The sequence below is a fragment of the Haemaphysalis longicornis genome, unplaced genomic scaffold, assembly GCF_048455015.1.
Source record: "Haemaphysalis longicornis isolate Haplotype H1 unplaced genomic scaffold, Haemaphysalis longicornis Haplotype H1 scaffold_12, whole genome shotgun sequence".
Classification (NCBI taxonomy): domain Eukaryota; kingdom Metazoa; phylum Arthropoda; class Arachnida; order Ixodida; family Ixodidae; genus Haemaphysalis; species Haemaphysalis longicornis.
This window is the reverse complement of record NW_027526225.1, coordinates 116,883,578-116,908,533: the sequence shown is the minus strand read 5'-3', so window position 1 is coordinate 116,908,533 and position 24,956 is coordinate 116,883,578. Positions and strand designations below refer to the sequence as shown.

The window sequence follows — 24,956 nt, the reverse complement described above, 5'->3', positions numbered from 1 at the left end:
TTAAGGTTTAAAGGAAATGAAGCGCAACCGCGAACGCATCCACGCAGTTGACGCGCAGACGCGCCTGGCATAACTACACCGGGAAGTGACGTCAGACTACCGAGACTCGGCGGATGCGGCGAGCGCGCGGAGAAAGCTGTCCGTCGCCTCGAGCGAAGCGGGATCACAGCGACCCCCGTCGAGAGTGTCGAGAGAGAGAAAGAGGGAGAGTGAAAACGGCGCCAGCCGCTTCGGTGCGGTGAAGTGGGCGCTCGGAGCGAAGTCCGGCGGCGGCGAACGTCAAGGTGGTCTTTTCAAACGGACGCAGTGGTCGCGTTCTTGTGGCAGTGCGGCTGTTGTGTCCAATTCAACGAGCGAGCTTTCTCCCGCTCTAAAAAGGGAATACACCCGCGTGTGCTGTTTGTCAACAGCGCAGCTGTGCCAGGCTGTGCGTTCATCGGATTCCGTAGACTCAACGCCGAAGCTGCAACGCGCGTGCTTGAGAAGGTGAGTTCTTGTTTCTCACCCATCTTCTGCTTAATACGAAAGCTGCAGAACTATTACCGTGTGTTCCGAAATAACGGCTTGCTGCTTTGCGTGCAAACGTAGAAAATGCAAAAAAAAAAAAAGTAATGTCTCCGCTTTTGTGAACCTCCTAAAACAGCGCGACACTCTCCGCGATCGCGTACAGCTGCAGGCGACTTGGCGATTTCAAGGTTGAACCAGTTTTTGTTCCTTTTCGGACCACTCGCTGCCCGGCCTGTTATTGTCGCAGCAACTTTCCCAAGCTACGTTTGATTCGGGAATTGAATCGAAACGCTGTCTTCCTACGGTTAATGTACGCGCGTTATTTTTCTCGTTTTATGCGCGCGCGCGAGCATGCGTCTCCTTCACAAAGCTCTAGATGCCTCCGTGACCCTGGAATACTTACATTTGCTGGCAGGCATTCATTTTCCGCATCGTCAGCTACGGCCTGAAAGCTATAAGTTTCCAGAATTAAAAAAATTTCGTGCGCCGAATTTTCTTTTTTTCAGTCCCACCGATATATCGTCGTGCAATCGTACTGTAGCAAGCGCTAACAGTGCTTGCAAAGCAAGAGAAGTATCAATGATTGCCGTTGACTTAGAGAATAAATAAAGACAATAGTAATCCGTGTCCCTAAAGACTTTTTTTTTTTTACAAAATTATACTAAAGAGGAAACTGATGCTGCAACCGCATGTCACCGTGGTAATCACAGGAAGAGTACATCTTTTCATTAGCTTAGTTTGTGTAAAAACTCGTGAAGTGAACCAGAAGTGACGGGAAAGGGTTTTATTTTCGTAGATATGGAATAAAAACACGCTGTAGCAATGAGAAAGTAAAATGAGGCGTATTTGCATCGATTTTCTTATTTTGTTTGTGTAGGAGGTCTACGCAAACATTTATTGTCTGCTACAGTCAAACCCGGTTATAGAGAATTCTAATATACGCCGCGATTAGTTCTATATAGCCAATAGTTCGATATAGCCGAACCCGTCTATAACGAGTTTTTTTGTTACGAGTTCGCTATACGTGAACCCCTGCTGCCATTCTCACATGGAGAAACGAACACATAAAGTATGTCATTACCTTACACAAAACAATGCATTTATTGCATGCAATAAAGGTACTTTCCGCCTTAACTGCCTACTTCGCAGAAGAGCGGCGGTTTTCGTTTTCACTTTCTTTTTGGCGGAGACGTCGTTAGCACCACTTCAAGTCCATGTCCTTCAATATCGAAGCAGTATTGGCTGACTGGATGGGCTCCGTCGTGAGTCCCGTGCACTGGAAACCGTTACGGAAGGTGTCGGGCGTCACGTCGCTCCATGCGAGTTTCAACACCTCAGTCGCCGCTCCGAGACCCCATGCATTTCGGTGGCAATTGTAGGCGTGCCGAGTTCGATATATCCGATGTCAACTTCGTTATAAGGGATATGTTTAGCATTCATTTTCGCAACAGATTTGGTTTTGTTCGATATATCGCATAATTCGCTCTACCCGGGTTCGTTATAATCGGGTTTGACTGTATTCTGACATGCCAAACTAGCCGTTGAAAGAACATTTACTTTCGCAATTACCCGCAAAAACACATTTCAAGTGTTCCGTCATTGTCCTAAAGAAGAAAATTATGAGAACAATCTCTATAAGTTGTACACACACGACAGAACATATTCCTCGTGTTCAACTTACCCGACGCAGTTCGTCTCCCTTCCCGAACTGCGCGTTGGTGAGCTATCGGTTAACCGCGACGCAAATGTTGTGCATGTATACAACATTTGCGGTCTGTTCTGACAATTCACCACTTCAAAACTGCAATGAAACGATAAGATCTGTCCGGCGTACTCTATTGTGAAAGTTAACAGCATTTTGTATTTTGGACGGTACATGTTCAAGTAAAAGTCCCGCTACAAAAAGAACAGAAAATGAAAAAAAAAAATCATCTTATTTCACTTCTTCATTGCTACGGAGCGTGATCTTCTGCCAATGTTAATAAGCAATCATATCGCCGATTTTGCTGCATTTTACGTTTTTTTTTTTTCATTTCTTAAGTGTTGCAAGCCAAGCCAGTTATGAAAGAAATGAAAATCTGAGCTTTTCTCATAATTGTCACACTTACACGGACAGCCTTGAGCGAGTTGAACTGACGTTAGTTCCAGAATTCTCCTATTACACCGGGCATCCTGGATTAACAAGTCCTGGACAGCCCGCGGGCAGTCCGAAGACTGCCCTCGGTGTGGAGGCTTCGTAGGAATAGATGGAAAAATCGAGCGCCGGATCACGTCTCGGACAGTCCGCGGACTGTCCGGGACTGATTATCGAGGTGGCTCACTGTAAATGTAGGTGTAGTAGCGAATATCTGTAGTTCCTTTCGGTCGCTGTCGTTAAATAAACACCACTACTCGTTCGAGTGCAAAGGAAAACAACAGGATTTCTTTATACAGAAGTACAGAAGGTTACACCGTTCCACATGCTTTTCACGAACCAACTGGACCCCCGCTCCCAGCCGCCGCGGTCCCTTCTTTCGAGGGAGAGAGGGCCACGTTCCCTGGTTAAACAAGAACCATATGTGGCGCGCGCGCGGACCCCGCCGGTGGTCCCAGTTGACAGCCCCCGGCGGCGGCGGCGCGCGCTTTGCTTCGTCCATTCTCCCGCTTCTGCGGGGTTTCTTTCGTCTTCGCGTTCTGCGAATGAATCGTCACAACACACTCCCCACCGAATGGGCTCAAGCACATTCCATCTCTAGCGGGTAAATGAGCTGTATTGGACGCGTTAACATTACGCCGCGTGGCACTCTTACTGTGCACGAGCGCACTTTACCATCCCGTCCCTCAAAAACCTTTTCGATCCTTCCAAGCTTCCATAGCAAGCGCGGTGCCGGTTCCTTAATGAGCACCAGCTGGCCCACTCTGGGAGGTGGCGACTCCTTCCTGTCGGTAGCATAGGCGGATTTTAGCTCTCGCATGTACTCGGCTCCCCATGCCACCCAGAATTGGTTCAACAGGCGTTTTCGGCGCCTCCAGAGCACGCGGAGTGCCTCGGGCGTCGAAGCAGGCTGCTGCGCGACTTCCGTCGGCAGTGTTGTTAGCCGCCTCCCAGTGAGAAAGCTGGCCGGTGTGAGGGGGGTGCCCTCTCCCACGTCACTGTATACATACGTGAGGGGACGGGAATTTATCACCGCCTCCACTTCTGTCAAAATGGTGGCCACTTCGTGCCAACCCAAAACTTTTCTCCCGATCACTTTCTTCAGTGCCCCTTTCACTGAACGCACTAGCCTTTCGTAAAAGCCTCCCCACCATGGTGCCCGCTCGACAATGAATTTCCACTCTATCCCTGCGCTAGAAAAGTGGTCGATCACGTCTGGATGTCGCAACACGTTCCACAGTTCGAGCAGTTCTTTGGTGGCGCGCTTGAATGTCAAAGCATTGTCAGAGTACACGACGCGACACAGCCCTCTCCGGGACACAAATCTGCGGAAAGCTAACAAAAAACTAGAAGTTGTCATGTCATGTACCAGTTCTAAATGCACAGCTCGCGTAACCGCACAGGTGAATAGCACTATATAGGCCTTACGCGTGACACCATTGTCTCTAACATAAAGTGGGCCCGCAAAGTCAGTGCCGATCGCTTCGAACGGATCTGCTCTGGTTGTCCGATCATTCGGCAGAGGTCCCGTTGGCGCACACCCCGGTGTAGCACTGAAACGCTGACACGTCACACACGCACGCACCACCTTCTTCACGAGTTCTCTGCCTCGCAGAATCCAGTATTTCTCACGAAGCTGGACGACGGTGTCTCTCACTCCTGCGTGCAGAACCTGTCGGTGGGCGTCGATCGTCAGCAGCGTTGAATATCTGTGCTGTTTGGGCAAGACGACGGGGCTTCGCTCGTCGTAAGTCATGTTTGCCGAGTGGAAGCGGCTCTTGATCCGAAGCACTCCTTCGTCGTCGATGAAGGTGATGAAGTCTCGGAGGGGAGAATCACGTGGAGACTTGGTTCCTTCGGTCACACATTTGAGGTCAGCCGAGAACGCCGACTGCTGCGCCTTTCTCAGCCAGTGTGTTCGCGCTGCTTGGATCTCCGTCGCGGTCAAGGGTCCCGATCTTTTTTCCGTGGACTTCAGGTTGTGGAGGAAGCGGAAAATCCAAGCGGTCGTTCGGTTGACCTTGGACGCCGAGCTGAATCTGGAAATGTCGAGCAGTTCAGCAGATGGCTCCGTGGCAATCTCTAACACATCAGCCCGTTCTGCTATTCCACTGTTCTGATAGAACCGAATTGCCTGATCGTACTCTTCGAGGAGACCTTTGTTTTTTGACAGTTTCTTCCTCACGTTCTCCATTCTGTTTAACGCCACCTGCTTGTTGTCGGCGAGCCTCACGTCAGCCTTCCAAGGGAGGGCAACTTCGTATCTGCCATTCGACTGAGTGATGCTGGCTTCAAAGTTTCGCCTAACATGTTTCCCCGGAGGGTCGTCATCCAAGGCGTCGGTGACTCCCACACTTTCGAGTTCCCAAAAGCTCCTTAGAAGCGAGGAAGACTCGAGATCTGGCGCCGTTGCCTTCAGCACGATCGCTTGGGAACAATTCATTCTGCTTGTGCGTGACCCCGTTCGTCCCTGGACTGCCCATCCGAATACGGATTCCACCGCAGTCAAACTTTCCGTCAGTCGGTGGATCCGTCCGGTCATCGCAGTCCAGTAGTGGTCGGATCCCAGCAGCAAGTCAACGTCTCGATCGCTCTGTCCACTCAAATCGTCCCCAACTGAGAGGCCAATCTCATCTAACTTGATCAGAATGCTTTCATCAGGGCTGGGAAGGTCGTGCTCACAGATCTTGGGCGTTTCTAGCGCGTCGATCTCAATTTTTTTGTCATTCAGGCGGCTTCTCAAGGTTACCAGAACCCTCCGAAAGGTGCGTTCTTTGCTTTCACCTCCGAACACGCCAACCGCCAGAATCTCCGTTCCGAGAAGTTTGCAGTTGAGTTCCCGTGACAGCTTTTCCGTTATGAAGGTGCGTTGGCTGCCGCTGTCAAACATTAGTCTGGCCAACTTCATCTGCCTGCCACTCTCAACCCATGCTGTTACGGTTTGCAATAGAACGGCTGGTCTCACGCTGCCCTTTTCTGTAGTCTGGAGACTGACGGGCTCGTTCGGATTCTTCTCTTTTTTCGCGTCGTCCGATCGGTCAGAGATCCGTTTAGGCGGAGTGTAATCCGGGTCACACATGCTGGTAGCGTGCCGGCCGTGACACTTGCCGCAACTCAGTACGCACGTGCACATTCTCGCTGTATGATGCGGCATTGTGCACCTAAAACACCTCCTGCCTTGCTGCAACATGCGTTTCTTCTCTGTCAGAGGGATTTCTTCGGTGCAGTCTTTTGTGGCATGCCTTTTTGAGTTGCACAGAAAGCATTCCATCCCTTTAACTGTGCCGTGCAGCGCGGCAGCTGATGGTTGTCGTGACTTCACAAACTGCTGTGTCTTCTTGTCACGTTCATGCGTAGGGAAGCGAGATGGAGGCTTACCAGTTCCGTCAGGTCGCTCGATGATGGACTTTTCCAGGGTCTCTACCTCGATGCGGAGAAAGTTCAAAAGGTCGCTCAGCATGCCGAGGTGCACCGGTTTTTTTGAAGTCTCGGAGCTGGTATCGCTGCTCGATGTTCCCGCAGAGCTGACCTCTTCCGCATTCCTCGATGTCACCTTTCTGTTGTAATCCAGGCTCAGGTCGGATGGAAGTGCGCGAAGTAGGCCGAGATACAGCATGGCGCAGTACGACTCCTCTCCCACACCCAACGCCTTCAGGCCTCGGAGGTGAGCTTGGACGTTGTCGTACATACGGCGCAGTGCTCGGACGTTCCGTGGTGACGAGACCGGTGTTAGGTTCATCAGGCTGTCAATGTGGTCTTGGATGAGCGCCGCCTGGTTTCCAAACCTCTGCTGCAGGATGTCGATGGCGTCATCGTAGCACTCCGATGTTGGCTGCAGACCCGCAATTGCCGCTGCTCCGTCTCCGATCAGCGCAGCCCTCAGATAATTGAACTTTTCTGATGGCGCCAAGTCCGAATTTTTATGAATGGCGGTTTCGAACTGCTCCCAAAAAGGCTGCCAATTCCTTCGGTTTCCGTTGAATTTTAGAAGCTCCAATTTTGGGAGTTTGACTTTTGCCGCCGTTGCTGTCCTTGCTCTTATTGCGTCGCTGCCTTGTTCGGGGTTGCCACCACCTGAGTTATTGTTGCAGCTTCGTTTTACCCTGCTTTTCAGTCTCGCCAGGCAGGTTACGATCTTGTCACTGTACTCGATGGCATGAGTGAACTCGTCTTCTGCGTCTTCGTCGGCCAGTAAAGGCTCAATTGCCGCGTTCACATCTTTCAGCTGAGCCTCCACAAGCAGCAGACGTTCGATCAGGACTTCAAGTTCCTCGACACTTGGCATAGGCAGCGGTAGCAGCTTTTCTGCTTCGCCAATGAGTCGACTTACTTGAGCCCGCAGAGTCTTTCGTTTCTTCTTCTGCAGCTCCATGTCGATCGTCGTCCACGTTCAACGGAGCAGTCGATCCCTGTTGCTCGCCGATGCACTCACAGTTCGGTCATCTTTAAAGATCCCGGGTTTCGGCACCAAAATTTTGTAGTAGCGAATATCTGTAGTTCCTTTCGGTCGCTGTCGTTAAATAAACACCACTACTCGTTCGAGTGCAAAGGAAAACAACAGGATTTCTTTATACAGAAGTACAGAAGGTTACACCGTTCCACATGCTTTTCACGAACCAACTGGACCCCCGCTCCCAGCCGCCGCGGTCCCTTCTTTCGAGGGAGAGAGGGCCACGTTCCCTGGTTAAACAAGAACCATATGTGGCGCGCGCGCGGACCCCGCCGGTGGTCCCAGTTGACAGCCCCCGGCGGCGGCGGCGCGCGCTTTGCTTCGTCCATTCTCCCGCTTCTGCGGGGTTTCTTTCGTCTTCGCGTTCTGCGAATGAATCGTCACAACAGTAGGAGTTAAAAATGGCGCTTTTGCCTGGCGTGCATGCATTGCCGTGAAGCCACACTGATCACCAAAATTCGCTTACACGCCGCTTCAAATGTGAGCGTTTAAGACTGCGTATTTTGTCGGTAATTATTATGCGTGTCGAAAATGCCATGTCTTTTTCTCTCTGTAGTGTTCGCAATCCGAAGAAATTCACTTTATGTTGAGGATTTTCTCCGAAAAAGTAAGGAGGATTCTTTTTTATTGAATTTTACCGGAGGTCGGAAAACTATTTAGGTTTGATTATTTACAAACAACATCGCATAGCGAAATAATATCGAACGTATGGAAGTATTGCGACTGCGCGAGTGTTCATTTCACGCGTTTTTGTGGCGTCGAGATGTGCTGAAAACTATTTACATCGTATGCCCGTCCGGTAACCCCTAAGAGATGAATGAAGAGCTCGCCTGTTTACCACGTGACAAAGTCGGACAGCTTTTTGTGATATACGCGTGCTCGCTTTGCGGCGCTCTGCAGGGAGTTGAACCCGCCCTGTTTAGAAAAAGAAACGCCCATATCATTGTAGCGAAAAATATGCGCGCGTACAATTGTGACTGTGTGTCAACAGACGCGAAGATGAATAAACGCGCTGACCTTTTATGCCGGCGGGATTTCCATAACTGAACTGACTTAAACATGGGAGTGTTTTTTTTTTCTTTGGCATTTGACGAGGTTTCTTTTTTCTTTTTACTTTTTATTGAGTTTTTTCGTCCGCGACAGCTGTTCTCAAGCTGCTGTTAAACAATACTGAAAACAGGATACACGCAGAGAAGGGATGTGCTCTATTCGGCTACACTTCCCGACACAAAACCGAACGAAAACCGAAATGACTTGCGTACCGTCGCTCCATCCCACCGTTCCCTTCAGCTACACTCGCGACACCGGTAGTTGCATTAGCTGTTCACTCCAGTTCTGTTTCAGTTCTAATATCACGCAAAATGCACGTGCACTGGACCGCCGAATCGAATGACTGAGTGTAGAACCGTTCGCGGATGTCCCCTGCAGTCTCATGCGATCGGGTGCAGACTTGATGCAGAAAGCAGATGACAAGTGTTTAGGCTTGTTCGTTTTGGCAGGATGGTGGTGCCGTCATTGCGTGTCATCACGTCGGACAGGAATTGCGAACGGAATAAAATCGATGTGATTTGACCCTTCGTTAAGAAGCAAGCGAGAGAGAACTCCGACAGAATTAAATGGTGTGGCAATAGCTGTAACTAAAAATGAATTAACTATACAAAATTGATATCGCACTCACTTCAGAGTTGACTAAACAGAAAAAGATATAAAGCAAGAAATGTTGACACTTAGGCCACAAAACGGGAGAACGGCGTTGCAATCGAAGTGGGATTGATTACACGTTTTTAGTCGTTCAAGTTCCTGAGGAGCCCGTGAGTGCATAAGGGATATATTTTTTTTAATACAAGGAACAACATTACCGGCCTTATTTGTTTTATTTTGATTTTTTTGCTGTAGTGTAGATGCCCGGGTATATTAGCTTTAGGATGATATATGTTTTATATTTTCGTGAATAATAATAATAATAATAAAAAAACTAGCTAAGATTCAGCGCCAGTCTTGTCTTCTCTATCCGTCCGTCGCCTTCTTTCTAACACGCTGTTTGAAGGCGTAAATCCGCGTACCTACTGGCTCTCATGTGGCAGTGAGATTGTTCACCGTGTTTTTCTTTTTTTCTCTTCGCCAAAAAACCAGCTCAGGTTTATCCCAGGTCAAGTGTAGCATTGTGTCACGCTTATTATAATACTTGATTATTATGTTGTTAGGGGTCAGAAACGAGGAAATACAGTATAATTAAATTATTTACAATTCTGGATAATCCCAGCGGGAGACGAGGACTCCAGCGCGAAAGCATCGAAATACAGCCCAAGAAGAACACAGCCGTAACCATCCTCGTCTGCTTCGTTTCTCCAAACCGTCCCGTGACAATATTTTCTCGCACGTATTAACCCGTACTTTACATCATTTAGCTCGAACATTTCGCGCCTGGAATTAAAAAGAGGAATGGGCGCTCATGTCCATATCACCCATTGGGTCAATCAGAAAATGCAGAGTCATGCCCTAGAAATTTGTAAAGACGTGGTCGCTATCACTACGCAACAAAACAACATACCGTATTTTCGCGCGTATAACCTGCCCCTGCTGCAAATAACCCGCACCCCTACTTTACGTCGACGAATATATATATATATATATATATATATATATATATATATATATATATATATATATATATATATATATATATATATATATCCCCGCGTATTGCCCGCGTATTTTATACATAAAAGGATACACCAAAGCTACTACTCAAGAAACATCATACATTTGTTAATGCAAAAGAACTTACCCAGCTGACTACGTAACTAGATGACTTGCCGCATACATTTTTTTCAGGCCGGGATATTGTTAAGCTGTGTGTGCAAAATAAGCACTGTCAGTGGAATAAAAGTGGCTTAGTCACTATTACTGCTGTAGGGGCACCACGGACCAACGCGAATTGCGGTAAAGCTGCACCAGAGGAAATACCTCGCGTGTAATTTGAACCTGTACCTCACCCCTGAAATTTATCATTTTTGGGGCGGGTTATACGTGCGAACATACGGTACGCATGGCTTCCTCAAGCTTGCTCACACAAGAAGTGTGAATTACATGCAAGCAGCAGGGTACCTTCACGAGAGAGAGAAAAGACCTTTATAGAGAAAAGACCTTTATAGAGAAAATACCTTTATTACCTTCACGACATTCGTGGCAGTGATCGAGGAAACACCGCAAATAGGAGGAAGCTTGAAGGCAACTAAAAGAAAGCTAGCCATCGGCAAAAACATGATGCACGCACTCAGACACGAGCCGGTTAACATTATGCACTGCTTGGACGAGATAATTAAGGTAGCAAAACGATTCTACGCCAGGCAGTACGCCAGCGGCGTCAGACCATGGGGAAACTACTGAGAGTACAAGCTCAACTTGCGATGTCCCACTAGCAACTAAAGAGGAAGCAATTGGAAAGGCTTTCAAAGGCATGAAAAGAGAAAAAAGATACAGGTGACGGCGGCATTACCGTGGATCTTTTGGAAGAGGAAGGAGTTACTGTAGTGGAAAAGCTTGCCGTGCTATTTTCGTAAATGCTTGAAGACTCAAAAACAGTCCATAGGCCGGGAAATCGCCACCATTATTCTGATTCTTCAGAAGGGAGATCCCAAAGACCTCAAGAATTACAAACCCATCAGCCTACTCTCAGTTGCTTACGAGCTGCTTACTAAAGTTATAGTTAGCCGCATAGACGAAATCCTGGATTCCCAACAACCCAGAGAGCAGGCTGGGTTTAGGAAAGGGTACCCAATCACGGATCACTTCCATGTCATCAATCAAGTGATAGGAATATCCGGAGAGTACACTAAACCCCTTCACATGGCAATTATAAATAATGAGAAAGCGTTTAATTCGGTTCTCGCTGCAGCCGTACTAGAAGCACTAAAAGACCAGGGAATAGAGGAGAGCTACATAAGATATCTAGAAGACATATATAAGGAATGCAGGATAACCATCCACAAGCAAAGCGATAAGTTATTTATCTGGAAGGGAGTAAGGCAGGGGTATACCATCTCGCCAAAACTATTCACAGCATGTCTGGAAGGGGTAATTAGAGAGCTTGACTGGGAAAACATAGGACTGAGGATAAACGGGGAATACTTGAGCCATTTCAGGTTTGCCGACGACGTAGTACTGCTAAGTGAGACTGCAGAACACCTGCAAACAATGCTTGAGGAACTACAACCAGAATGCACGGGCGTGGGGCTAAAAATAAATATGAATAAATCTGAAGTAACCAGGAATAAGCAAGCCAAAGACGTCCTCTTCAGTATAGGAAACGAAACGCTAGAAGAAGTAAAAGAATACAACTACCTCGGACAGATGGTTAGTGCGGACCCCAACCACGGGAGAGAAATTCGGCGCAGAATAGGTGTGGGCTGGAAAGCACTCGGCAAGCGCTCACAAATAATGAAAAGTAAGCTACCTCTGTCACTCAAAAGAAAAATATACAACCAGTACATACTGCCGGTGATGAGATTCGGAGCTGAAACTTGGTGCCTTACTAAACAACTAGAAAGCAAACTTGGGTCGGCTCAACGGGCCATGGAACGAATAATGTTAGGAATAACACTCAGGGACGGGAAACGAGCTACCTGAATCAGAGAACAAACTAGAGTAGCAGATATCATTGTTCAAATAAAGAAAAAAAATGTACTTCGGCTGGCCCTGTAGTGAGAAGAACCGCCAAACGGTGGACAATTAAGGTAACAGAGTGGATACCAAGAGATGGGAATACCATAGAAGAAGGGGAAGGCCATTAATCCGATGGAGGAATGTAATAGGAAAATTCGGGGGTAAACTGTGAACTCGAGCAGCGCACGAGAGGAGCGATTCGAGGTCAGTGGGAGAGGCCTCCGTCCTGCAGCGTACCTGAGTAGGCTGATGGTGATTATGATGATTATGATGAGCATGGTACGCACATACACCACACATTGTGAGCATTAGGGGTTTGCGGCTTCCAGATTGTGTGCACACGTGATCTAATCATCAGAGACTTATACCACAGCGGAGTTCCTGTCCCGGTACCCGGTACGATACTCGGTAGCCGACCGACTCCACTGCGCGTGCGCAGAGGTGGCGAGACCGGCTGTGCGCATGCGCCGGCTGCATACCGGGTGCCATACCTGGACCCGTTCTCCGCTCTGCCAGCATCGTAGGAAGTGATGAGCACGTTCTCCTATCACTTATATGCGTCCCCTCATTGCTATTACCATATCGTGGTGCTTTTGTCCTCAGGATGCTTGGGCTGGGAGAGTCTTGATGAACAGGTTCAGCAGGGTTTTATTGTTTGATGTAGCTGTAATGAATACGGGTCCAGGATGCGTGTTTCCAAACGCTTCGCTGCACAGAGCACCCACGTGACATGTCTGTTCGCGTGATGGAGAACGGCAATTCAACGTGGTCATTTTTGCGCCCCAAACCTAAAGCGACCTAAAACATACCAAATCACCATTATTAACAATAACAAAGCGTATATTTGAGTTTAGAAAAAAAAAACTAAATTTAGAAAAAAATTAGGGAGTGAAAAAAAAAACAGATAGACCTGCTGGGGCGTGATCCCAAGCAGTCGGCGCCAGTATGCAGTACTCTGCATCGAGACTACAGAGCCTGAACGCTGGGCTCGTTTTAGCAGGCGCTCATAAAAATAGTGCACGCAGTGACATCACACATGTCACGTGGGTGCTTTGTGCAGCGAAGCGTTTGGAAACACGGTATACCGCTAGGACGTTCACGAGAGGATGATGATGATGATGATGATGATGATGATGATGATGATGATGATAAGGAGAAGCGCCACTGCACTGAAGGGGAAGAAGACGAAGTGTCCGCGTGCCACGCGTCGATGCTTGGCCACCGCAGCCAGACGCCATACTTCCGAACCCCGAACGCTCCACCAGTGTTCCTTCCCATATCCCCCGGACATCCTGGGAGCGTGTGGTGCCTCTGCCTCCCAGCCAGGCACGTCGCCCCAAGACTTTCCGTCTGCAGCACAGTGGCAGCCTCGGCCTGCGTATCCCGCCCCGCGCCTCGCAGATAGAAGCTCCTTCGGTGTTTCGGGTTGGTGCACCGAGCTCTCACGTCGGGTTCGGAGTCTACATCAGCTACCGGCCACCGACCGCCAGCCGAGGAGCAACATTTCCTAACCGAGTTCCGGGCATACCCTGGACCACATACGGTACCTCGGGCCATCTCCACGGAATCTGTCTTCGTTGTGCACAACCCGGCCGTTCCAGGAGTTACACAGCGGCGCCTAGGGACGTTCGCTTGAGAACTCCATGGGTAGCAGCGCCCGCCACCTTGAAAGCCGCCACGCGGAAAGCAGGGCTGGCGGAGTCGTCGCGTTCCAGTGGACTGCCGACGCAAACCGGGACGGCGTTGCCCTGGATCGCACTGAGGGCGCCCAGTTCGGCAGTAGCAGGCTCATTCCTGCATCATTCCTGCGTAGTGGCTCTGTATGGCCCCCGCCCCAGTTAGAATAAACGCCGCTCAAGGTACCCACCAGGCTGCCACGAGCAGCTGCACCCCCAGCATTGCACGTGGCTGCCCCCCCGCCCCCCCCTCCCCCCTTACGATGGCTACTTGCTCAATCGCCAGGTTCACGGGGCGTCCCTTCAGCAAAGCCAGCGCGCAACGACAGTAGCCGCTGTATCACCGTTTGCGCGTCAGGCGGCAACTGGCCGGCTGCGGTCACACTCCCAAGTGTCGTCGGAGTTGGAGCGGCTTCCTGAGCTGCATCGACACCAACGTTTTTAGATTAGGTCAGTTTGCAAACTGCGCCTCGAGAGGCGGCCCCATTTTGTCGCCATTCCGAGAGGTGGCGCTTGCGTTGCTTTGAGATCTAGTTTGGGGAGCGAAGCTCGCCCCGGCCATGTGTTTTCGCTGTGCTGTTGGCGCTCGCCTTTTCGTCACGTCTGTATTAACGTATTAGCTCTGTGTTGTCATCGTGCATACATATTTTAGTGGATCTCTGAAGTGTCGGTGCGGTTTGTTGACGTGCTGCGCGCCGGGCTACCATTCGGGGTATGCTTCGGAAGCGGCCAAGTCCGTGCAGCGGCATTTCTTCAAAGCGCCGAAGGGTCATGACGGATTCAAGGAGTGGGAAAGCGCGATTCCGCGGAAAAACTTCAAGGTTACGCCATAAACATACGTTTGTGACATTTATTGTGAGTCTTCAGACATCGTAAACTGTTACGAACACGCCGTGAACTGTCAAACTGTAAGGATAGGCTGGCGGACTCTGAGGGACGGCGCGGCGCCCCGTATTTTCTCTGACATACCTGAGCATCTGTCGCCACCAAAGACATCAAAGTCATGCCGAAAACGACATAAATGGATGACAGTGGTTCCCACCTATGTTGCGTCCTGCCAAAATGATGGATCTTTGCGCGAGGAAACTGGCGTAAGTGGCGCGAGTGGTGTAGAAAGCGCCGATGTCAGCACGTACGTTGGTAACGGAGCTGTGGTTCGCAGTTATGCAGGAATTCAGCATATGTCCGACATTTCAATCGTAGAATGTGAAGGCTTCGCCTAGGTTATCTTCTACAAGCTCGAAGATTCTGGGTGCAATTGTGCTGATTGAGAAGGGTGCAGTAGTGGGGCAAAACTTGTCGGTTGAAGTTAATTCAACAGGTTTTCTTGTCCCGCCGTGTAGCTACAGCGATCAAAATGGGAATATTCACCCTCAGCTTACAAGGCAGAAGAATGTAGCAACATTTATTCGCTACATTGTTGTCTTAAAGATCAGCCCTCGGAACAAATGTTACCTGTTTCCAGACGTTTCATCCGCAACAACTGCCGTGAAAGGGCATGAAGTGTGTGTGGCACAACATATTCCCGGTGCTGTCAGATCAGATCCCTACCCGGCGCGGTGGCCAAGGCGCCGTGCAGCTGGGCGCAAGGACTCGGGTTCGATTCCCGGCCACGGCGGCCGCTATTCTGATAGAGGCGGAAAGCGAGAACACCCGTGTGTTCGAGATTTCAGCTTATGTCAAAGATCCCCTACGTGGTCAAAATTAATCCGGAGCCCTCCACTACGGCACGCCTCATCGCCTAGCTGTGAAGCGTCGGCGCGTTAAACCTCTTATAAATCTGACTAGTCAAAACTGAGAAGTGTGTTGCCTATCTGTAGATTGCAAAAAGAAACGTGCAGGAAAAATCAACGCAGAAGAAAGCATAAGCGATGGCTCGGCGGAAAAACTACCAGGTTAAACGCTTTAAAAAATCGGCATATCAGGGCTACAAGAAGATAAATGAAGGCTAAACGCTTTAAAAAATTGGCATATCAGGGCTACAAGAAGATAAATGAAGGCTAAACGCTTTAAAAAATTGGCATATCAGGACTACAAGAAGATGAATGAAAGTTTCTGTGACCCTAACAGATAGTCCATCAGATTTACGAACCAACAAAAAAGAATAGCAGTACGACAAACATTCTCATCCTAGAAAAAACGTTTATTTCTTTTAGGAACCACATTATACCTGTCAGAGAAATAAAAAAAAACATTGGTTTAATAATTGGTTCGATTTTCTTTGTTAACAGCGAAGCTAGCTGTTTAACAAATCGTAATTTTTCGTGTCCGCAGTTAAAATACCAAGAATTTGCTGAGCGCGCACGTCAGCACTTGGTTTCCAATCGGCTCACTTGATCAGTTTTGTTGGGGTTGTAAATATGTTCTTGTGAAAACGTACCTACTGCATTTGCTTCCACAGCATACATAAAAATGTCGAGGCGTCTTTTCTTGATTCCAAGTAGATGGCTGACTATTGTAGCTTTCCCGCAGTTTCAGAAGTGTAAGACGTGTTCGGGTATGCTTTAAACATTATTGAGCTATAAAGGATCTCGTACTGGGGAAAAATAAATGGAACGGGAAGCAGCCGAAGACAAGCGGACTGTGCAGTGTTTGCCTTGCCTTTTTTTTTTTTTCTTAAGTAGGGCTTGTTTCTCGTTATAATGTCGATAAAAATGTAAAGCTCTTGTCACTAAAGCGTAAGAGTAGAGCGAAGTTGGATTTCGCATGTCAAAGAAGAACATTAACGGTGTGCGGTGGTCGTTCACCGGCGCCTTTCCAAGCAAGGAGTAGCAGACGACGCGCCGAGACCGATCTCAACGCTACCGCAGCGCCACCGCCTGGTCGGCGACAGCACCGGCCCGCGCCGCGGTGCTTGGAAGGCCGCGCTCTTTGCCAACTGACCTAATCTAAAAACGTTGATCGACACGGAGGCGCCCTCGGTGGCGTACCTCGCTTTCCCAGCCAACGAGTTGCACAGTCGGCACTGGGCACTTACGTGCATTTTACTTCGTCGTATATAACTACCAGGTGTCGCCCCTGGTGCATCCCAGATGCGAAGTCCATGGACGGCGTAATTTTGGTGCTCCACAACCGGACACCACGCAACCCTCGCCATCTTTCACGCTACCCTGCATATTTACCACGGGTGTAACGAGGTGAGGGTGCAGTGTGACAATCTGTGGTATTCACAACGATATGAGGCTAGGATGTCGTTGTCATCTTGTTTAGGTGACGCCGCACCAAGCTCCAGCCGCACCAAGCTGTATTTATGCAATGCTGCCGACTCTGCCTGTCGACGAAAACGACGGTGATGACTTCGCCGACGAAGACGATGACGACAATAACGATTGTGACGTATACCATGCGAGCTACACGGTGGTTTACCGACAAAGTTTATCTTCTCTATTCTCACGCGTCGATGAAGACGGGGTCAGTGGCAGTGACTGTTCTTACTGCTGCCGCCATTTCTGCTATGGTTAAACCGTCCTAACTCTTCACCTGCGGCGAAGACTACTGCGGCAATTGTGATGGTGAATAGTGAGCTACGTGGTATATCTCGTGGGTCAACGAAAATGACCGCCGCCGTGACGTTGCTCATTTTGTGCGTAATGAGCATCCGAGTTGGCGACCCTGATGCCCCGATAAGGCCGCCTAAACAGATGCGCTGTAAAACACTTGGGCAGGAAGCAGCATGTCCAAAACAAGGGAATAAAACTAAATAAAACGAGTGGTCTGCAGCCTTGTCTGACGCGTTCGCATTTTATCACATTATTAACATTATTATAATTAGAGATTCAGGTAGTTTACACGGTGAATGAAATACAGATTGCTATTTGAGTTATGGCCGAATATATTTGTTTCGTTAGGGTGGGATGACTGTACGTGTGTGTGTGTGTGTGTGTGTGTGCGAGAGAGAGAGAGAGAGAGAGAGAGAGAGAGAGAGAGAGAGAGAGAGAGAGAGAGAGAGAGAGAGAGAGAGAGAGAGAGAGAGAGAGAGAGAGAGAGAGAGAGAGAGAGAGAGATGTTACGGAATGAAATGAAGTTCCGATGCGCTTCAAGGGATGAACAGAAGGCAGCTTGAGCTGGAGGCTCAAAGCGGTTTATATATAAAAAAAAAATTGCGCCCACCTCCCCGCTAGGGGAACCCTGTGTAGATGCGACGCATCGTGGGGTTCACTTGGTGTTTCCGTTGAATTGATTCTGAAATCGCGTGAAACGTGTCGGGAACGCGTATGATTATTATGTTTTATGATTATTATTATGTTATATTGGCCAATCTTGGTCAATCTCTCTAAGTGGTATGCTTGGGGCTTCGCTGTCGCAACGACCTTTACTCCATCATTGTTGCTGTAAGTGGGAGCTTCTTTTCTTTTATTGCAAGTGTTAATCATTGCCCCATCATGCGTGGTATCAGTAGCTTCTTGACGTAGTTTGAATGAGTCAAGGATATAAGGCGCGTTCGTAGCATTTGATTCTGTCTCGGTTTTGTGGCGCAGTGGGAAGAGCACCATGTACCTCGCGTTCCGCCCACAGGTTCGTGGGATCGAAACCGGGCGCCGCTAACTATTTTTTTTTTATAGTGTAGGGGGAGGGGTGCGGACGGACAACGCCGTATGGAGGGACAAGGCGAGTGAATGAGATGCAGTCGCATCTAATATGGAGATGTGCAAGAAACTCGCAAAAATACGCACCGAAGGCCTGCTTGTCAACATACTTAGGCTGTCTAGTGTGCCGTGTGGCGGTACTACAAGCACTCCACTAAATCGACGTCCACCAGCGTTTCATTAAAAAAATGCCGCGTCTGGCACTAAATACCTCCCTAACCTAAATTAACATAACATGACCTAACGAGCACAAATCAATCATTCAAAACACCAAAAACTAACGTAAGCCATGAAAGTTATAATTCAATTTAAAGGAAAAAAATAACCGAGTCAAGAGCCGGCCTCGAACCACGATCCTTGGCGTGATGAAGATACCCCTACACCACAACGGCAGACGCTTAGCCCGGTGCTAGATTAGTCCTAAATATTCGAATGTCGTCGGACGACACCCTAGACACTGCGTAATTTTATCAACAGCGAAGCTGTTAAGCAAGTCGTGAGTGTATGGTATCCGGAGTTAAAAATACCAAGAAAATTCCGAGCGCACGTAAGCGCGCTCCTCGCGGCGGCCTCCCGGCAGTTAAAAACACATAGAAAATGCCGAGAACTCGTGTGTGCGTGCCTCGCGGAGACCGCCCAGCGTTCCCGGGGCACGCTTGTCAAGCCAAGCATTCCCACTTAGGGAGATTGGTCGGGAGATCGGCCAAGATTGGCCAAAAAAAAAAAAAGCTCCAGCGTTCGCCATAATCGTGGCAACACTTGCTCGGAACGAGAAAGACACGTCGTAGCGGACGCCCCTCCACGGTGATGTCCAATGATTACCACTTCTTAAAAAATGAAGGAAGCTCGCATTTGTGCCAACAATGATGCAGTAAAGGTTGTTGCGGCAGCGGAGAAGAAGCAACTCGGCTGCAATCGTGGACCTAAACCGTCTTGATGGTCGTGAAGGTTGCGTAAAGCTTCGCTAAAAGTTTTACGCGTTAGTGTAAGCTTCCTTTATTTTTCTGTTCGAGAAGGATGACTTCAAAGAGTTCACTTTAAATCGTTCAGTCATCTGTCGATTCTAGATGTGTTTACCATATGTATTATTGTATGAAACTCAATGGTGTTTACGTGACCGATTGTATGGAGACAAGGCAGCACTTAACCCACGGCATTTGTCCCGTCATCACTGCTTGAGGAAGGGCATTTAAAAGGGCCATGAAGACAAAATAGAAGTTTGTTTTATTCGACAGATTTCCAGCGCTTGTCCGGAAGCGAACGATGCTTTATTCACTGCGAAATTAATCAATTTAAGCTAAAATATTGATTCTCTCGCTAAAGAGTGTGTTTTCATGACGTTTGCAATGACATCATAAGAACAGGTCTTTCAGCTAAACTTGGTGTGCAGCGGAGACTTGCTTACTGTTAGTCAACCTAGATGGCGCCACCCCACCACCGCAAGCTGTTTTCTGCCTTTGGTTTGTAACCATATTTAAACCTGGTTAATTTTTGTTCATGGAGAAAATAATCGTTTCATGAAACACGGTGCTCGCTCGACAAATATGGTCACGTAAGACACCTTCGCTTGTGTCAATCGGCCAATGTCGTCTGAAACAACCCAGCCCCGCAGTGCTGTGCATCTAAACAAAGCATAGTGCGCGCAGTACCAACAGCAGCACGAATCGGTACTTCTGTGTTTACGTGTGCTTTCGTAACTTCCACTGTTTGTCCCACCCGATTCTTTCTGATATCAAAAGAATGTGCCCTAAATTTAAGCATGAATAGCTCGTTCGGCAAGCTTATAATTTCTACCTAATTAGCGTTTGCTTTTTCCGGTCTCCGCCAATCGCAGAGCTGCCTGGTATGACATCATAGGTTCTGTTGCGGGAAATGAGTTAGTGGGTCGCATGGCCATTCCCTTTTTTCCTAATTATACAGCTTATTTGAGTGAAGTTTATGTTGAAAGTGGGGTCAGTATGATTCCAACGAGGCAACCTTTTGAATGAACCAAACTTGCATTTTGTCTTCGTGGCCCTTTTAAAGCCACCAAGGGGCATATAAAGCCAGGGAGGCGTTTAGTACAGCCACAGCGCGGATTCGGGCAAGCGGGACACGCGTCGCGGACAGCCGCAGCGTCCGAGTCGCCATCGCGCAGTGGCCGCTGGTCGCATTCTCTTCGCTGGCGTTTTGTCCCCGATATGCGGGCGTGCGTCTAATGATCGCCTCGCTCACGCCATTGGCGCGTAAGAGATGAAACCGTTTCGCGCGCGATTTTCGTAACTTGCGTAACCTCCTTATTCACAAAGCGACGTCGCGCGTATACCGTATGTGCGCGACTATAGATGGGTGCTCGATTAACCCTTTTGTTTTTATTCCCCCTAGGCGAACCGGTCTAACGGAAAACCGACAGCTGTTTGTTTAGTGGTTCGCCGGAGAACGCACGTACAGAGGGCAAAAAAAAAATTAACTGTCTCGAGGAAGCGAGACCGGCGCCTTAAAAGGGGGAGGAGGAGGAGGAGGAGGAGGTGGCTGCATTGTCCTCACAACAATGATAACAAGTTTAGCGCGAACTTCAAACAAATACAGTCAAATCTCGATATAACGAATCACGCGCGACTGTCGAAAGTCGTTCGTTATTTTGAAGTATCGTTGTAATGAAAAAACTGGCGCTTATAAGCCAGTGGAATGAAAAGAGCGTGCGTTAGAAGTAGGCGCGTGTGCGCAGACAGGTAAACTCAAATAAAAATGTTGCGCTCATTTCAAAGCTGCTTTATTTGAAGAAATCAGCTATTTTCTTCAGGCGCGTGCAGCACGCACGACCGATTAGAAATTCCCCTACATATTAAACCTTGCACAATACCCCATTCGTTATGTCACTGCACCGAGCAATGAAAGTGCGGAAACATCAATGTTCGACACGATCTCATCTTATTCCGTGTTCGGTGAACCACAGTCGTCTCCCTTCGCGTCATCATCGTCACTAAAGATGATCGCTCCACTCCACTCCCGCTTCTTCCTTGCTTTGTCGCTAGCTGCATTCTTTGGACCTCGCACGAACTTTGCAGCAAAACTCACCCACAACAAAGACATATCTGCCCGAACATGTGGTTAGCGTGAAGAACAACCGACCGGCCCCGGACACCCAACACAAAGAGAGAGAAAAAGAGGAAAACACGGTTAGGCCTCCTAGGCTACTGCACATTAAACCTCAGCTTTGCGGTGACACTATCTGTTGGCACTCGACGTTGTTGTTGGTGATGTGTAGCTATTGCACTCGGGCAATACACAGAAAAACGGCGGATTCTGTTTCGCGCGAGAGTTGCGGCGCTGTTACTTTTAGCCGAGTTGGTTTTGCTGATGTCCTTCTATTTCAACGGAAAAAAAATAACTTACGTGCGTTATTATGGAATATGCGCTATATTGAAATTCGTAGTTGTGAAATACATTTACATTGAAAATATAGGCATGCGGGCGGGGATTCTTGAAAAAATTCGTAAATTTGAGAAATTCGTTAATGTGGGGTTTGTAGTAACGAGATTTGACTGTATTCGAGATGTTAAAAAAAACTTATGTTGCAATGACAACTCCGCAGCCATTTTCCGGTTATTTCGCTGTGACCTCACCGAATCTTGTTTGTTTGATTGGCGGCTACTGGCCAAAGCCACCGCCATGGTGGGCGATTGTAGTGTGGGCCTCTACACCCGGTTACAACTTAAGAGAGGCAACGGAAGTTGCCGCTGTGCCTCACCACCGCAGCCGGATGTTACTCCGCGCGCCGCAAGTAGTGCGTTACTGGGAATATTTTGAACATGGCACGAGCCGTTTCCGTAATTTTCTGTACTTAATATGCTTATAAAGTACTGCAGCGACGGTAGACAAACTACGCGAGGAAAGGCAGGCGATATCACGCATTCATAGCATCTCCGTTCAAAATGCGCGCGCCCGATGACATCCAGGTCCGTCGCTTAGGCGGAGTTATATGAGCTATTGCCGTTCTTAACTTGTTCCCGAGTATAGTTACGCTTGATTGCATCACTAGAAGGCTAACGCGCAGTTAACCCACCGCCGCACTAATAATTATGTTTTTAGGACTGGACCATATGAAGTTACTCCTTCTGGGCAACAGCGCGAAAAAAGACGTGGACGAAAGAAACGCGCTGTTTGCCCGGAATGACGCCATACCAACTCGCCCAGCTCACTACTCTGTTGAAGTTACTCCTTCGAATATTACGTCGCTGCAGCGCGAAATTCGAAAGTTTTTGTTTTTTTCAAATTTGCTTGCGTTTTTTTTTAGTTTAAAAAGTCTTTCGTGGCTGAAGTGGAGCTGGGAGAGTTATTGGCAACTCTCTAGTTCTTCCAGACTGGACAAGTTCGAACTTGTGAAAGGGGCGAGTCTATACAAAGCGGAGCTACCCAGAGCATCGTCGAAGCCTCGCTTTACGCAAGCACGAACCGCGCCAATGAATTTTCTTCATTACAAGATTGAATGGAATGGATGACTTTATTAGACGAAGGCCAATAGGCCCTGTTGTGGGATCTGGGAAAAAAGGTAGGGGAAGATGGTTCGTATGAATCTTTCCACTGCATTGTGAACGTTCACTTAGCACGTTATGTTGGTTACGCCCATAGGGGTACCATACGAAGTAGTGGCGAGAACACTCTGATACGACGGTCGTCCGGGTATCCAAAAGGAGCCGTTCGGGAGTCACAAAGGGTGTGCTTGATCACACACTTGATGACAAGACAGTGTCTTCTCTCCTTTCAAGCAGGTATGTGCGCGATAAGGCAATTTATGTAACGATGATACAAGAGTACGAACTTATTGCATCACGCCTAGATACGAAATAAATAAATAAATAAATAAATAAATAAATAAATAAATAAATAAATAAATAAATAAATAAATAAATAAATAAATAAATAAATAAATTAATAAATAAATAAATAAATAAATATAAATAAATAAATAAATAAATAAATAGCTTTAATATTATTGCAACGAGAAAGTAGACTTATTTGTAGAACAAAGAGTTTGGTTTAATCGGGCCACAGAGCAGCGAACCAAGACGAAGGTCTTTTAGAAAAAATGTTCGGTCCCCTTGGTGGTTTTAGTGGTTTTTCAAAAAAGTCCGCGCAAACCCCTCGCGGGTAATTACCGTCTCTAGTGGGGTGATACGATGGTGGAAACTGGCCCTTTTCGTGGGGGCCTGGTGGGGAGGGTACGTACTGGAGAGGATCTTGACATCCGTAGGTGGCCGCTGCTGGGGAGAGCGAAGTCCCACGATCATGGTTGTAGAATGGCAAGAACGCGTGGATTGGTACTTTTCGGAAATTTAATCTTGTCTTATTGTTTCGAGAGAATTTGACCTCGGGTAGCGCTATTATGCACAACTTCTTGAGATGTTGAGATACTTCTTGAGATACGCAGATGCGCGGCCATTTTTTTCTTGAGGCGCCTCACGTGCCTTTAAAAGCGAAGTGTAAAGTTGGCTTTTCTGTAGTTTGTTTTGAGCGACGAACGATGAGGCCCAGACAGCTTCGCTTTAATAATGTTTCGATAACTGTAAGGCCGGCCAGTAGCAGCCGCGTAAATGCGGTATTGATACAGAGAGGCATCAAGAGTCGATGCGTGCAAGTGGAAGCCTATAAAGCCGCGCGCATCCCCGCATCATTTGACTCCTCCTCCTCTCGTTCGGCGTGAGTGTTCGGCGGCTCCATTTCACGGGTTAATAGGCTTTAGGCGGTTAGCGGCGCTGAGCTCAGCGCTGGCAATGAAAGCCATTGTGACGGCGCTGGCACGGAATGCCGCGGGCGTCGGAGTCTCTATAGTGTGTCGCCTCGACGATGTGCTAAATTGTTTTACACTCTCAAAGGTTCGCCGAACAATGCCGCTTTAGCTGGGGCGGATTTTGGGCCCTTTGTGCAGCTTCCACCGTATACAGGGCAGGGTGACGGGAAAGGAGTTGCGAACGTCGCGCTAAACTGTCTGTGCTTTTTATTTGTGTTTCGGGGCGTCTGTACGGTTTCTCTATGCGTCTGCCTATCCTTGAGCGAAATCTAAAATAATCCATTAAGGAACTGTTGTATTTAACAGCACTTTATTAATATAATTTTGTAAAAAGTAGATCTTTATAAGCAGCAAATGTACATCGTTATCATCATCATCGTCACCATCGTCTTCATCATCCTCATCATAATATTTCCGTACACAGCAGGACGAAGACCCCTCGGTGCAGCCCCCAAACCACTTTAGAGCTATCGAGACATTACACAATTTTACCGCGCCACCAGACAGGAATTCCCCTGCCCTCCCCCTCCCCCTCAGCAAAAAATCAGGAAATCACACTCCGACAACTGTAAACAGGAAAGTTCGTGTACCCCAATCAGAGAGCATTCTTTCCCCACACAGTAAACTGCGGTATGCTAATGAAATTTTGCCCACAGCTTGAATTAAAATTAAATTTTTTCCCGAGCTGCGGGAGACACTGTTGGCCAGCTGTCAAACGGAGAAACCAGTCTCTCCTGGTGATACGGGGCAAGACGGCTAGGGCAACGCATGGATTCCCGGAGTAGTGTTCCACTACCACTAGAGTGCTCATTAAAATATTTTCTCTCTTTCTCTTCCTCTCTCCCTCCTGTAGACGTTTCTGCCTTGAAATGGACATAGTCCATTCTTTGTCACCTATTTTTTTTATTTCCATCCCTCCATCGAGTGAATGGCGTTCCGCTACTTATTTAGTCCCTTCTTCGGTAGTTACTCCTCACCCTCACTGTCCATCGGTTTTCCAGCCTGCGCATTGCATGCCTATCCCGCAACCGCTAATCCCCATCAATTCGCATATGCTATGTGTATACAGATTTGCATATTTGTGTGACAACTGTATATACTCGCTGCAAAATAGTAGAAAGTCGGTTGTAAACAGTGAGAGGACTAGCCTCTGTGAACTACTGGCTTT

The 24,956-nt window shown here is 48.1% G+C and overlaps 2 protein-coding genes across 2 annotated transcripts in view; one reads left to right on the top strand and one right to left on the bottom strand.

Annotated features, from left to right (window-relative positions):
• The first annotated feature begins 241 nt into the window (after positions 1-241).
• Positions 242-24,956, top strand: part of LOC144163351 (uncharacterized) — a 307,376-nt gene continuing 282,661 nt past the window's right edge. Inside the window, exon 1 of the mRNA XM_077694301.1 lies at positions 242-486. The gene's annotated coding sequence lies outside the window, so the exon portion shown is untranslated. The remainder of the gene's footprint in view (positions 487-24,956) is intronic.
• On the bottom strand, positions 1,703-7,013 carry LOC144161808 (uncharacterized). The gene is made up of 4 exons (XM_077692406.1): positions 6,774-7,013; positions 6,020-6,473; positions 4,227-5,572; positions 1,703-1,783 (listed from the first exon to the last, which is right to left on the bottom strand). Exons 1-4 carry the CDS (start codon positions 7,011-7,013, stop codon positions 1,703-1,705), a joined length of 2,121 nt encoding a protein of 706 aa, XP_077548532.1.